The sequence below is a fragment of the Quercus robur genome, chromosome 12 (assembly GCF_932294415.1).
Source record: "Quercus robur chromosome 12, dhQueRobu3.1, whole genome shotgun sequence".
Classification (NCBI taxonomy): domain Eukaryota; kingdom Viridiplantae; phylum Streptophyta; class Magnoliopsida; order Fagales; family Fagaceae; genus Quercus; species Quercus robur.
In genome coordinates, this window is record NC_065545.1 from 30,090,185 (window position 1) to 30,103,484 (window position 13,300).

At 34.8% G+C, this 13,300-nt stretch overlaps 1 protein-coding gene across 1 annotated transcript; it reads right to left on the reverse strand.

Moving 5' to 3' along the window:
- Positions 1-979: 979 nt before the first annotated feature.
- On the reverse strand, positions 980-11,158 carry LOC126709272 (ATP-dependent Clp protease ATP-binding subunit CLPT2, chloroplastic-like). Its single transcript, XM_050409432.1, has 5 exons — positions 10,849-11,158; positions 10,713-10,754; positions 10,484-10,593; positions 9,609-9,788; positions 980-1,412 (listed from the first exon to the last, which is right to left on the reverse strand). The coding sequence occupies exons 1-5, from the start codon at positions 11,124-11,126 to the stop codon at positions 1,255-1,257; spliced, it is 768 nt and encodes a 255-aa protein (XP_050265389.1). The 5' UTR covers positions 11,127-11,158; the 3' UTR covers positions 980-1,254.
- Between the last annotated feature and the right edge of the window lie 2,142 nt (positions 11,159-13,300).

A 13,300-nucleotide genomic window follows, 5' to 3' on the forward strand; every position in this document is an offset into this window, starting at 1 on the left:
ATTTGAATAACTAGAAAACAGTCAATTGAATGGGTTCAATTCAAAACATATAACCGCACATATCAATGCTGCAAACTCTTATACTCGGGCATTATGTTACTAGGAAGCAGAGATGTGGATTCGGGTTCAGGTGTGGGCGCAGTGTGGTGCGACAACTCAGCAATTTTTGAAAAAGTAGAGCAAGTGTACCGCGGGATGTGTTTATTAATAATTTATTAAATATATTTTTATTTATATTTTCTATATATTGCTAAGCATTTTTTTTAATATATAATGGTAAACATATACCAATTTAAAAGAGCAATAGTAGATAGTAAAATGAATACTGAATACACAACCATTCCATGATGTTCAAAAATGAGAATACAAGATCGAAAGTTTGAAACTAAAACAATGTTTCTCTAACCGAGAGATGGAGAGATTGAGACCGAGGTTTGAGATTTTATGAAGAGCTGGGAGAGTGAGCTTGGGTCAATGAGGCAAAGGGACATGGAGGGAGTCTGAGGGAGAGCCGTGGGTTAGAGAGAGAGAGAGAGGAGACAAAGAGAACGATAGAGTCAGAGAGAGTTTGAGATGCGTTTAGAGTTTTTTTCAATGGTGTATTTTGTCAAAAAAATTTACGTTTTTTTATTAAAATAAAAACAAAAAACACTTATTTCGGCCCATATTGGACCGATTCAGGGCCTGTTTTGGACCGAATCAGACCGTATAAAAAAAAAAAAAAAAAAAAAAAAAAATCGATCACAAATGCGTGTGCAGCCGCATCCATGGCCACATGGCGTGTCTGTGCATATCAGACTCGGCTTTCCAGCTATGCAGACCAAAGTCTATTGTTGTTCTTGTGAAGCACTCCTAGGCAATCATCCTCAGAGACTTGCCTAGAGTGTTTCAGATTCTCATTTCATTGCTCCCTCAAGGAAGCCCATTTCGTAATGAAACTACTGGCAAGCGAGAAAAGTTAAAAGAATTGTCATGACACTAATTTAAATGGCAAACTCCATCACATGCCCTGAATAATGTATCACGCAACTCAGCGTTTTCAATTTGGGACATTGGAAAAATTAAACATTCAATTAAAATTCTAATCATATGGAGAACAACTTTTATAGGCAAGCTCAACAGGGAAGCAATCCGAGAAAGTCCTAATGAAGTGTCCATGACAGAACTAGCAACTTCAAAGGAAAGAACAGACAACATTAATATATCTCCAAAAAATAGAATTACAAGTATGGTAACAAACCTCAAATGAATTTATCAATCATCTACAAATCCAGGTTCTGAACTCAAAGACTCCAACTCTTTGGCTTTCTCATCATTAAAGCCAAGGGTAGCCATTATCTTATAACCTGGTGATTCCACTTCAGACCATATGCCAAGAAGCATATGAGATGTCGTAATTTCCCCACCATCACCTGCAAGTCACAAAGTTAATCATGCAGTCTCATCAAAAATAAAAAATAAAAAGTTAATCATGCAGTGTGGGAAACAAATTATGATGTGAACAAATATGTATCCTCAGATGCAGTAATGCTTCAACCAGAAAATGTAGGGTACGGTAGAGCTGTCTCCAATTCAAAGAAGTTTATTGAAAAGTATTAAAGCGTTGTGAAATTTCAATTTTGATTGATTAGTATTTGAAAGAATTATTCAAAAATCCAACCTCAAAATTTAATAATATATGAAGTAAATAGCTTCTGATCAAACAATGGCAAAGTGTTTTACATTGCATTTAGATATTAAATTACATCAATATAGACAGAAAGGCAACCATCTCACAAGCAACAGAAAAACGTTTCAGTAGTCTTTGTTAAAGGGCCCCTAAGATGACACTTATTTTGCAATGTGTCTCCTATAATGGTTCTTTCCATGTAATGGAAATTTATCCTCAGATACTTGATAATATTTTTTGAGAAGTAATACTTGTTAAATTCAATGGAACCATATGGAAAAACAATACATACTCATACTTTGTTTTTATTCTTAATTCATTCACAGATACCTTATATTTTCTCCAATATTTCAAGGGAAGACTGATATTTGCTTTCCAATTCATAAAACTAAGATTTTATAACAAATAGACTTTTTAAAAAGATGAATATGGAGGTTCAAGCAGCAATTAAATTAGAGAGAGACAGCTATAGAAACCTACCCAAAAGTAGAGACAATGCTGCTTATGAAAATTATGAAGTGGCAAAAAAAAGGTTGTCCGAGAGGCTAAATGTAAGGCCTATGATAACTTATATAACAAGTTGGGACGAAGGAGGAGAGAAGCATATTCATAAACTTGCTTAGAATAGGGAAATGAAAACAAGAGACTTGAAAGGTGTTTGGTGCATTAAAGATGAAGGTCAAATAGTGTTAGTAAAAGAAGAGCAAATTAAAGAGAGCTGGAAAAGTTATTTTGATAAACTTTTTAATGGAAATGATATGAGAGATTGGAGCAACTTGGGTAACTCATTAGAGGATAGAAACCATATATTTTTTTCGAAGAATTAGGATGACTAAGGTAAAGAATGCATTAAGGATGATGAAAATGGGAAAAGCCGAGGGATTGGACGAAATCCCCATTGAAGTCTGGAATACTTGGGTGATGTGGGTGTATGCTGGTTGATAAACCTTTCCAATAAGATCTTAAGTGTTAACAAAATGTCTAGTGAGAGGAGGAGAAGTACTTTAATACCTATTTATAAGAACAAGTGAGAAATTCAAAACCATAAAAATTACCATGGAATTAAACTTATGAGTCACAATATGAAACTTTGGGAAAAAGTGATTGAACATAGGTTAAGACATGAAACAACAATATCAAAGAATCGATTTTCTTTTATGCCAGAATGATATACCATGGAAGCTCACTAAATAAATTCAAAAGGAGTATTGTGTGACGATGTAGTATCAGCCAGCTATGCTTTTTGATATCAAATGTTGGGCTATTCTACTATTGTAAATGGTGAATCATAAAGATGGAGAGAGTGAAGAGAATGTGAATCATAGAATACGAGTAGGTGGATGAAGTAAAGAAATGCATCAGGAATATTGTTGTACAATCATAGAACACCTATTAAGTTAAAGGAAATTTTGTAAGACTGCTATACAACTAGCTATGCTCTATGGTATCAAATGTTGGGCTATTAAGAAGCAAAATATTCATAAAATGAGTGTAGCTAAAATGAGAATGTTAAGATGAATAAGTATAAATACACGAAGTGAGGAAATTTGCTTAAAGATAAGGGTAGCCCCTATTGATGAAAAGATAAAGAAGCGTCACTCTTGAGATAGTTTGGTTATATTCAGAAAAGAGCGAGTAATGCACTGGTAAGAAAGAATGAGTTTTTTTTTTACTTATCGAAAAATAGAAAGAATGAGTTTATCCAAGTTGAGAGAAGGAAATTAAGGTAGAAGAAGACCAAAAACCACATTAGTAGAAGTAACAAATAAGGACATGTCAATTAAGAAAGTAAAATAGAGTACGACTTTAACTAGAATATAATGGAGGAAAAGAATACATGTGGCTTAACCCAAACTAATCTATTGAGGATCCATAGCCAAGCCCAAAATTTTGGAACTAAGGCTTTGTTGTTGTTGTAGACATTTTAAAAAGATGCTGAAACCATAAATACAATTCTAAACTAGGAGTCTCTCCTCTATTAATAATTTTATAATTGTTAGGTATAGGCCATAGATTTTCTTTTATTATGGGTCTTTATTTATGGGTTTTGGTTTAATTTAAACAGGGTTTTGTATACTAGTCAAAGTAGAAGCCCTGGTCCTACCAGGAAAAGTCAAGAATAGGGTCTATGTAAGTGTTCTACTATACTCAAACAAGTGAGAGTTGATTAATAAAATTTTTGAGTGTTTTGAGTAGTGAGATATGTTGGCCTTTGTGTAATGTTTCCCTCTCTCTTCTATCTCTTTTCTTCTTCTCTTTCTTATGGTAATATTCACAGGTACTGTTCATACAGCCCCTAAACACCATAAAAATCTCTTTTTCCTTCTTCCTTACAACCCCAAACCAAGCCCTTTTTTTTACCTACCAAAACCCTAATGGTCAATTTGGATTGGGGTGGGGGGGAGGGGGGATAGAGTAGACTTGGCCAAAAATTAGCCTAATTTTCGGCCAACTCTACTCTACTCCCCATCCATCCAAACTAGCCCTAAATCCCCACACACTTTCTTCTACCAAATAGCCATCACATAACTCATCAAACCACCTTTTAATTCCGAATACAACCCATAACCCAACAACTCTAAATCCTATTTTTACAAACCCTCCTAAACCTTAACCCACCACACAGATAAATTCCCTCTATTTGCCCTACATAAACTTGGTATCAGAGCTAAAGTCTTTACCAAAATCCTATCCTAAGTTTTTTGCTAAAATCCCCTTGATTTTCCCTACATAAACTTGGTGTCAGAGCTTAAGTCTTACCAAAATCCTATCCTGAGTTTTTTGCTAAAATATTCTTCCGCCAACCACTTTACAAAATTTCTTTTTTTTGATAAGTAATAAGAGTATTATTAATCAAACTGATAAACAGAAGAAAGCAAATACAAGGTGTTCATGATGGTGAACACAAGGAAAAGCAACAAACAGCAACAAACAAGAAGAAAAAACTTAAAGTGCAATACTAAGAGAAGAAACAAACTCCAAGATAGTGGAACAATCTGAGAAGCCCCAACACCTAGACCAATCAAATAAAGTCTTTTGGCATAGAACTTGTAATTGAACCAAGGATTTCTTAGTATCCTCAAAAGAGCGTCAATTTCTTTCCGTCCAAACAATCCACATCAAATAGTCAGGAACCATATTCCAAATGTCTGAATTAAATTTTCCCATGGTTGGTGCACTAGAGCTTGTAGTAGCGCTCATGGTTGTGGGTTAAGGCGGAGTATTAGTGAAGGGTGGGAAACTTTCGTTAAGCATTTCTCTTTTGTGGTGGGGGACGGTTCTCGTATTCTTTTTTGGCATGATAAGTGGATTGGGGATGTTCCTCTCAAAATTCTGTATCCTCATTTATTTTTGTGTTCAGCTAATAAGGAGGCTTGTATTTCTGAGGTGTTAAGCCCTCCACTAGGTGATAATGACAGAGTGTGGAGTTTAAGATTTCATAGGGAATTCAATGATTGGGAGTTGGTGGCTTCCTACTCCTTTCTTCATTTCATCCAAACCTAAATTCCTAGGGGTGGAGGGTGTGACAGACTTTGTTGGGATCTTAATGGCAGTGGGAAGTTTGATTCTCAGTCTTTTTATCATAAGATTCGAAATGCAGCTCCTTCCACTTTCCCTTGGAAGGGAATTTGGAAAGTTAAGGTTCCTAAAAGGGTGGCTTTTTTTATGTGGACAGTAGCCCATGGTCAGATTCTAACTTTGAATAATCTTATGATCCGTGGTCGCCCTTTGGCGAATTGTTGTTGTTTGTGCTATAACAATGCGGAATCTGTGGATCACCTGTTACTTTTCTGTCCGATAGCTCATTCTTTGTGAATGTACATGATTCGGTTGTTTGGGATCGAATGGGTCATGCCAAGTTCAGTTGTGGACTTATTATTTTGCTGGTATCATTGGCTTAGGAAGCATAGCTCTGATATTTGGGATTTGGTTCCAGGTTGTTTAATGTTGACTATTTAGACTGAATGGAATAGGCGGTCTTTTGAGAATGAGGGAAAAACTGTGGTTCAGTTATTAGAGTATTGCCAGCGGACCCTCTTTGATTGGTCTCGATGTTGGGGTTATTCGGATTGTTCTACCCTTTTGGATTTTCTTTCATCTACTAGAATAGATTAGGGGCTGCTTCTGTCTTTTTGTTTCTTCTTTTCCTTGTTCACTACTGTGAACTCTTTGTGTTTCTCTTGCTTTTCTTTTATCAATAATATTCTCTTCTTACTTATCAAAAAAAAAAATTCCCAACCAAAAGCTCCAACAATACACCAAGCTTTCCACAGAGCCTAGCATGACCCATTGAGTCCCAAAGATCTGAAACATATAAACCCACAGAGAGTGAGCTATAGGACAGTGGAGGAGAAGATGATCCACAGTTTCCTCATTCCGATGACACATACAACACCGATTCACCAAAATGCGCCCCCTAAGCATAAGATTATCCAATGTAAGGATTTGCCCATGAACCGCTATCCACACAAAAAAAGCCACCCTCTTAGGGATCTTAGCTTTCCAAACACCCTTCCACGGAAAAATGGAGGCAGCTGCACTCTACAAAATTTCTCATACAAGATAATGGTGACTAACCCAAAATTAGAGTCTCGGTTTAGGCTTTTTCTCAAGCCTACCCAAAAAAACACTCTGAACCAGTTATGAGAGTATGTGATTTCAATGGGAGTAAAACTTGAAGAATTATTCGCCATGAAAGGAACCTAAAACAAGCTCTCAGCAGTTGTTCTTGGAAAATTTTCTGCTGAAACCACCATTGATCAAGAGCCCCAATACTCTAAATCAGCTCCAAGTGCAACCCATGTATTTTCCACAAGTTTAACACCCTTTTCTCCCATAAATTCTTATGGACGAAGCACTAGTCAGATGCCACCACCAAAAAAAAATAATAATAATAATCCAACATTGTTCTCACACATCAAGGTGCTGGTTTTATGGAAGGGAATCAACCTTATGGGGAAGGCAATCCAGAGGTGGTCTTTGATTGTTTGCATAGTATAGAAAGCTTTTACAGATGGTATAGCTTAAGCAAAGAGCGAAAACTCGTTTTCACAGAGGCTAAACTCAAAGGGACAGTTCGAATATGATGGGAAAAGTATCAAAAAACTCACTATGTAGTCATTTGATCTTGGGAGGACGTGCGCAGTGCTATGACTCGTTACTTTATAGTTTATACAACCTAATTTCAAGAAACAAGCTCACTTGTAATTTACACAGTGCAAGATTGTATTCTATTGAAGAGTCATCAAGTTCTGTAACTTCACTATAAGATTGGGATTCCCATGGAATGTGATGATTTCTATGTATCACCAAGGCTTGAATCCTAATATTTATTCAGGTTTGGCTGCAAGTAAGCTGTATCCTATGGCTGATGCAATTCAAGTTGCATGCCAAATGGAAGAGGAGACTAAAAAGAAAGCCTTAATGAGAGCTCTAGTGGCAAGCAATACTAGAAGTGAGAGAACAATTGTGGATGCTAACTGGGAGAAGTTTGTTGATAAGTCTCGAGGTAATTCTTATCCCCCAAACAAGAATGCACGTTCTAGTGCTTCTTCATCACAAGGAACTAGTAGTTCTAATTCTAGAATAAACTGTCATGGTTTAGGTCATATGTCTTTTCAATGTCCTTCAAAACCAATTGCTGCTGGAAAAGGATATTCCTAAAATAGATCAAAAGGCAATGAGCCAATAAAGGGACCCAAACAACCTGAACCTGAGGAAGAGATTGTGAACCTCTCAATGCTAACATGTAGGTGAACGTTCATGAGCTAGATCTAGATGATGAGGGTATAATAGGCGTCATTCATCCACCTCTTACAACAATTAAACAAGACATTCAAGAGAATGAAGACCGCTATCATAGGGGAAAGATTTTTCAAACTCGAGTCAACCGCAAACAAATATGTTCTTTGGTAATTGACACCGGGAGTTGTACTAATGCAATATCTAAGGAAGCAGTGAAGAAATTGGGATTAAAAGTAAAGTCCCCTCTGGATCCATATCATGTGGTATGGATCACTAACACAAAGTTGAAGGTTGATAAACAATGCCTAGCCACATTTGATATTGGCAAGCTTAAGGAGATTGTTATGTGTGATGTGCTGCCTCTTAAACTGTGTCACATACTTTTTGGTTGGCCATGGATCCCTAGTGACACCATAATGGGCATGCCAATACTTACTCTTTTGTTGATGGCAACAAGAATTGCACTCTCACATGTGCTAACGACATGACAATCTTGAAGTTGAAGAACAGTTCCTTTCTTATTTGAAAAAGTGTTCCTTCTAATGGCATTCTTGGTTTAGCTCCTAATTCGACGGAGTTGGTTCTTTTCAAAGGGGACAAGGAAGAGTTGATGGTGCAACCATAGCAAAAAGAATATCCTCTTTGGAAGCCTAAGGCTAAGGCAAAGCCCAAGAATAAGTGTCCATGGTAAATAATTAGTTTTTTATATTTTATTTGTTTATTCTAGAGTCAATGGTATTTTAGTAATTTTACAATTTTTGGGTATGGGGCCTATGGGTCATGGGTCTTCTTTTATTTATAAGTCTTATTTAGTTTAGGGAAAGGTTTGGGTGGATCCGTTGAAATGTGGACACATGGCAATTATTTGACATGTGTCCAAATCCCAACTAGTCCATGGCACACGAGCACTAGACCCAAGTCGATTCCTTTAGTTTATGAGTCTTTACGCATCAATTGTGGTTTAATTCAAAATAGGGTTTGGTTTACTGGTCAAAGTAGAAGTCCTAGTCATACTAGGAGAAGTTAAGAATAGGGCCTATATAAGTGTTTTATTGTACTCAATCAAGTGAGAGTGATTAATAAAATTGTTTAGTGTTTTGAGCATTGAGGCAAGTTGGTTATTGAGTGATGTTTTCTCTCTCTCTTCTCTCTCAATATTCTTCTTCTCTTTAATCACGGATACTGTTGATACAGCCCCTAAACACTGTAAAAATATCTATTTTTCTTCTTCCTTACAACCCCAAATCATGCCCTTTCTTTTACCTATCAAAAGTCAAAACCCTAAATCCCCACTACTTTCTTCTATCAAATAGTCATCAAATAACTCATCAAACCACCTAATACAACCCATAACCCAACAACTCTAATTCTATTTCTACATCATAGCTTTATTTAAAGGGACATTGTTTGACTGGTCACGAGCTCGAGGATTCAAGTATAATGATTTCATTCCATTGTTTATAGATTCTCTTCTTATTTGTACATATTTGGTTTTTTTCTTCTGTTTTTTTGTATGTGTGTTTTCTTTTGCTACTTATTCTCCTTGCATAAAGTAACCTTGTTTGATAAAAATTTTCTTACTTATAAAAAATATATATTATATTTATAAACCACATAAAGCTTAAAATTTGAATAGATAATGACATGAAAACAATATTTGGACCTTTTACATATCTAGAGTGAGACGACAATACTTCATTTTTCCAACAATTTTCTATCTAATGTTCTAAACCACAATAAATTGAACTCTAACAAGATATTCAGAATTCAAGAAAGAATAAGTTTCTACTTTCAACTGTATCCTTAATTTTTCACTTTTGCAAGATTAAATCCTTAAGCATAATAAAGTTCAGAAATCAGAGTACAATAATCAAATTACAGAAGACAGGCAGAATCCATACATGCCTATAATTTCAACATTATAAAAGTTAAATTATAGCTAATTGTTTTCTAAAGAAGTCATTACTCTATGCTGAGATCTTCTCAGCCATTTTACGCAACTTTTCAATCAGTTAACTTCTTATGCACTTGTTTGCATGTTCATGGCACAATTCATGTGACCATCCATGTATTCCATTTTTGTGTGTATGTATCGCAAATGATAATGTATACTCACAAAACATACAAGAATGAAACTCTAGAATATAGAAAGGATAACACCAACTACAAGAACAGCCAATCAACAGGAGCTTACCAGATTGTAGTTTCTGATCAACAGCCCAGTCAAGGGCCCTTTGAGCCGCTTCAGTTGGAGGAGGATGCTCAGGACTAAAAAAAAACCTTTCACCTTTCCCAAGTAACTTGATAGTTTCTTCACGCACCTTAAATAGAGTAATCCCATTTGCTCGCAAAAAGTTTGAAGCAAGACTAGTTCCTGCACCATTACGGAAAAGATTTATAGAGCATTATAAGTTAAAACTGCAGATCTGTTTTATATAAAAATAAAAATAAAATGAGACAATGAAGTAGCAGTGACAAGTCTACGGTTATGGTGTATTATAATGGTTTCCTTAGCAGCAATGCTATTGGCCAAAGTGGTGGATCAAAGCAGTGACAAGAGTAATGAAGGCTGGTGATGATAAAGACACAACATGAATAAACTCATTAGAAGGTTACTTTTACCAAATCCAGGAATAATACACATTAGTATCCATCTTTTTTTTTGTTTTAATTCATCAAATTGTAGTAGGGTGTAACCTGTTCATCTATTACCACCAAGATCACACCTGAATTGTGTCATCACAATATTACCACCACCAACAATTTAACCACCAAAATCATAACAAGATCATCTATTACAGCCAATCATAGACAAATTTTATAATTGACTGCAATTTCACTCGTCATAAGGCCTTCAAATTTCAAGTCCATCCAGAAATTTGTTTACTTTTTGCAATACAATAACTGTCTCCTAAAGTCCAAAGGCTAAGGTTTCTTATTCATTTGAGCTTATACATTGCTAAAATTGGAATTTAGACCCTATAATAACAGTTGGAAGCATCAAATTTATAAACAAATCAAAAAGGGGAATAAGAAAGCAAAGAAGAAAAGAGAGGTTGATAGTGATACCCTCAATAAGAATCCCCATGAGAAGGGATTCAGTCCCAGTAGTTGGGTACTTGAGCTTCCTGGCTTCCAGCTCTCCCATAGCAAATGCCTTTATTGCACTCCTTGACCATCTGCTCCATTCTCAATTCACCCACTACAATTTCTCAATACCAACCACCCCCAACAAAACAAGACAAAACCATAAAACCCAAAAATCTTAACTTTCTGAAAAAAGTTCAGCTAAACTCACTTGGGAATTTTCACAGTGGAGGAAGAAGCTCTCTCTGGCTTTCTGCAAAATCAAAAACGAATTATCTGAAATTTCCAATTCCAAAACGGGAAATTTATATACATATTTTTCAGAGTTTGAGAGAATTGGAACTTACGCAGTGGGGAGGCAAAACGACACCGTTGCGGTGATGGGTCGGCGCCATGACAAGTGGGGTGGTTGTCTGAGATTTGAGGAGTGAAGCGAGAGTTGGTTGGTGCCTAGCCATGCGCATGGGTGAGGTACACTTTGTGGTGCTCTGAGAGTCCGACCCAGGTGCGGTGGACACGGGTCGGGTCGTCTTCTAAGGTTGGAGTCTGAGTCTGAGTCTGAGAATAATAACGAGGGTGTTCTTGTTGTTGGAAACTTGGAGATGGAGATTGTGTGAGCTGCCATTTTTGGTAAGAAAAAGAAAGTAGTAGGAGTAGTAATCCTCGGGCATATAGAATATATGGATAGAAAGAGAACGACGCCGTATTGCTGGCTTTTCTTTGAATAATTTTTAAGGCAACGTATTACTGATTTCTTAAAAAAAATATAACTTTTAGCATATCTTGTAATATATCTAATATTAAAGGTTTTATTTTAACATTTAACATATTAAAATAATATAAATAACACATAAAATAATATATTTAACACAATAAATAACACTCATAACCATTAACATATTAAAATACCACTTTTTTTAACACCACACATTAAAATACTTTTTTTTTTTTTAAGTTTTAAGCTACAGTGCTCCTTAAAAAAAAGTTTTAAGCTACAGTGAGCTACTATCTATGGCAGCTAGCAGCTCACTGTAGCTAATACTCAAATTATTTTGAGTTTAACTTATCGGCTGTACAAGGCATTTTGAGAGTATTAATTGCTAAATTGACTTTTTAGCAACCTTATTGAGGATGCTCAAAAAATATTTTATTATTTAGAATGAGGATGCTCAAGATTAAGAATAACTTATCATCATAAAAAATTATGAAATTAAAAAAAAAAATCATTTTAGGGTTCCAACTATCTCAATAAATTATAAATTCAAAACTATCACATTTATCAACCAAAAAAAAAAAAAAAAACTCATTCTGTTTTGTCTAGATGCATTGGTGTTGTTAAGTCATAAATAAAGTTTGGACTGAGCTAAAATGATTATAATTAGATGAAATTAATGTAGATTCAACTTGTTTGCTTAACTATTAACTTCATCAATTTTGTTTCTCAATTTTTAAAATCGAGTTGATTTCATCCTCATGTCTGTTCTCCTTTAAAATCTTAACAAGATTCTCATTGAAAGTTGTTATGAAGTTCCATGATTTCCATCCAACATGTGCTCCATTTGCTAAGTTAGATAAATGCTATTTAAGAATTTTAGTAGAAATGGGATCCAATAATGAAATGAATATGAGTTTGAAAGTTAAGGGATGGAATTAAGTCAATTAATAGTTAAGTTAAAGTTACCGGAATTCAACTTTTCTAAATAGTTGGAGAATCAAATTAATAACCAAACCTAATTATAAATCTATCCAATGTGCATGTTTGGGACTAGAGAAGAGTACGAAACAAAATGTACAAGTGGGGCAAGCTCAAATGGGCCTAAGAAGTTAAACCTGGCTCGGTGTGCAGTCATCGTTAGAGTACAGTAGTAACAGTACATTCTTTGATGAGGACTCGTTACTGCCAGGCCCAATAGAGTGAGTGTGAATGAATTTGTCACGTCTATATCCATCTTTAGTGGGCCGGCAGTCAAACCCTTTTAATCAAATTATGATATCGGCTTGTTTAGTTCATTGGAGGTTTAATGGACTAATTGACTGTCAGGATGTAGCAATTTCTCTTCAATATTGCGTCATCCTTCAATACCACAAAGATCATAAATTCATGGAAAACTGCATATAATTGTTTAGGGCTAGAAGAAAAAAAAGTTGCAAAATGATTATTTATTAATACATTTCTACTCAATTATTTGTGTGTTCTAATAAGTATTACTGTTTCCTTAAAAAAATATATAGGGATGTTTATCCCACATCGGTTGTGTGTGTTAGAATTTCAATCCTTATAACCCCAGACTACTACTATAAAGGTTAAGCCCTTTTTGTAATGGTACTCTGGTTATATAATATATTATAAGATTGTTTAAAAAGCTATAAATATTACTTTTGTATTTGTTTGTTCTAATAAATATTACTATTTCCTTAAAAAAAAATATATATTTGTGATATATCAAATTAGAATTCAATTTTTGAAAAAAGCGCAACAATTATCTATAATTTATTCTAAATTAAATGTTACAACTATTTATCTTCCAATGTACAAATCAAAGTTTCTACTAAAAGAACATCTTTTGTTTTGTTGTGAAACCCAAATTTGACAATATTTACGACTAAAAATACTTGTTTCATAATTACAATAAAATTGAAAAAGTAAATAGAAGAGTACCTATACTATAAAGGAAATAGCATTAATCTTGAAAGTTGAAAATTATATTTATTATCATTATAACAAGCAAAAAAATAAAAATTAAGACAAAAAATAACAAGCACTCAAATATTCCTTTAGGTGAAAATGTAACACATCAC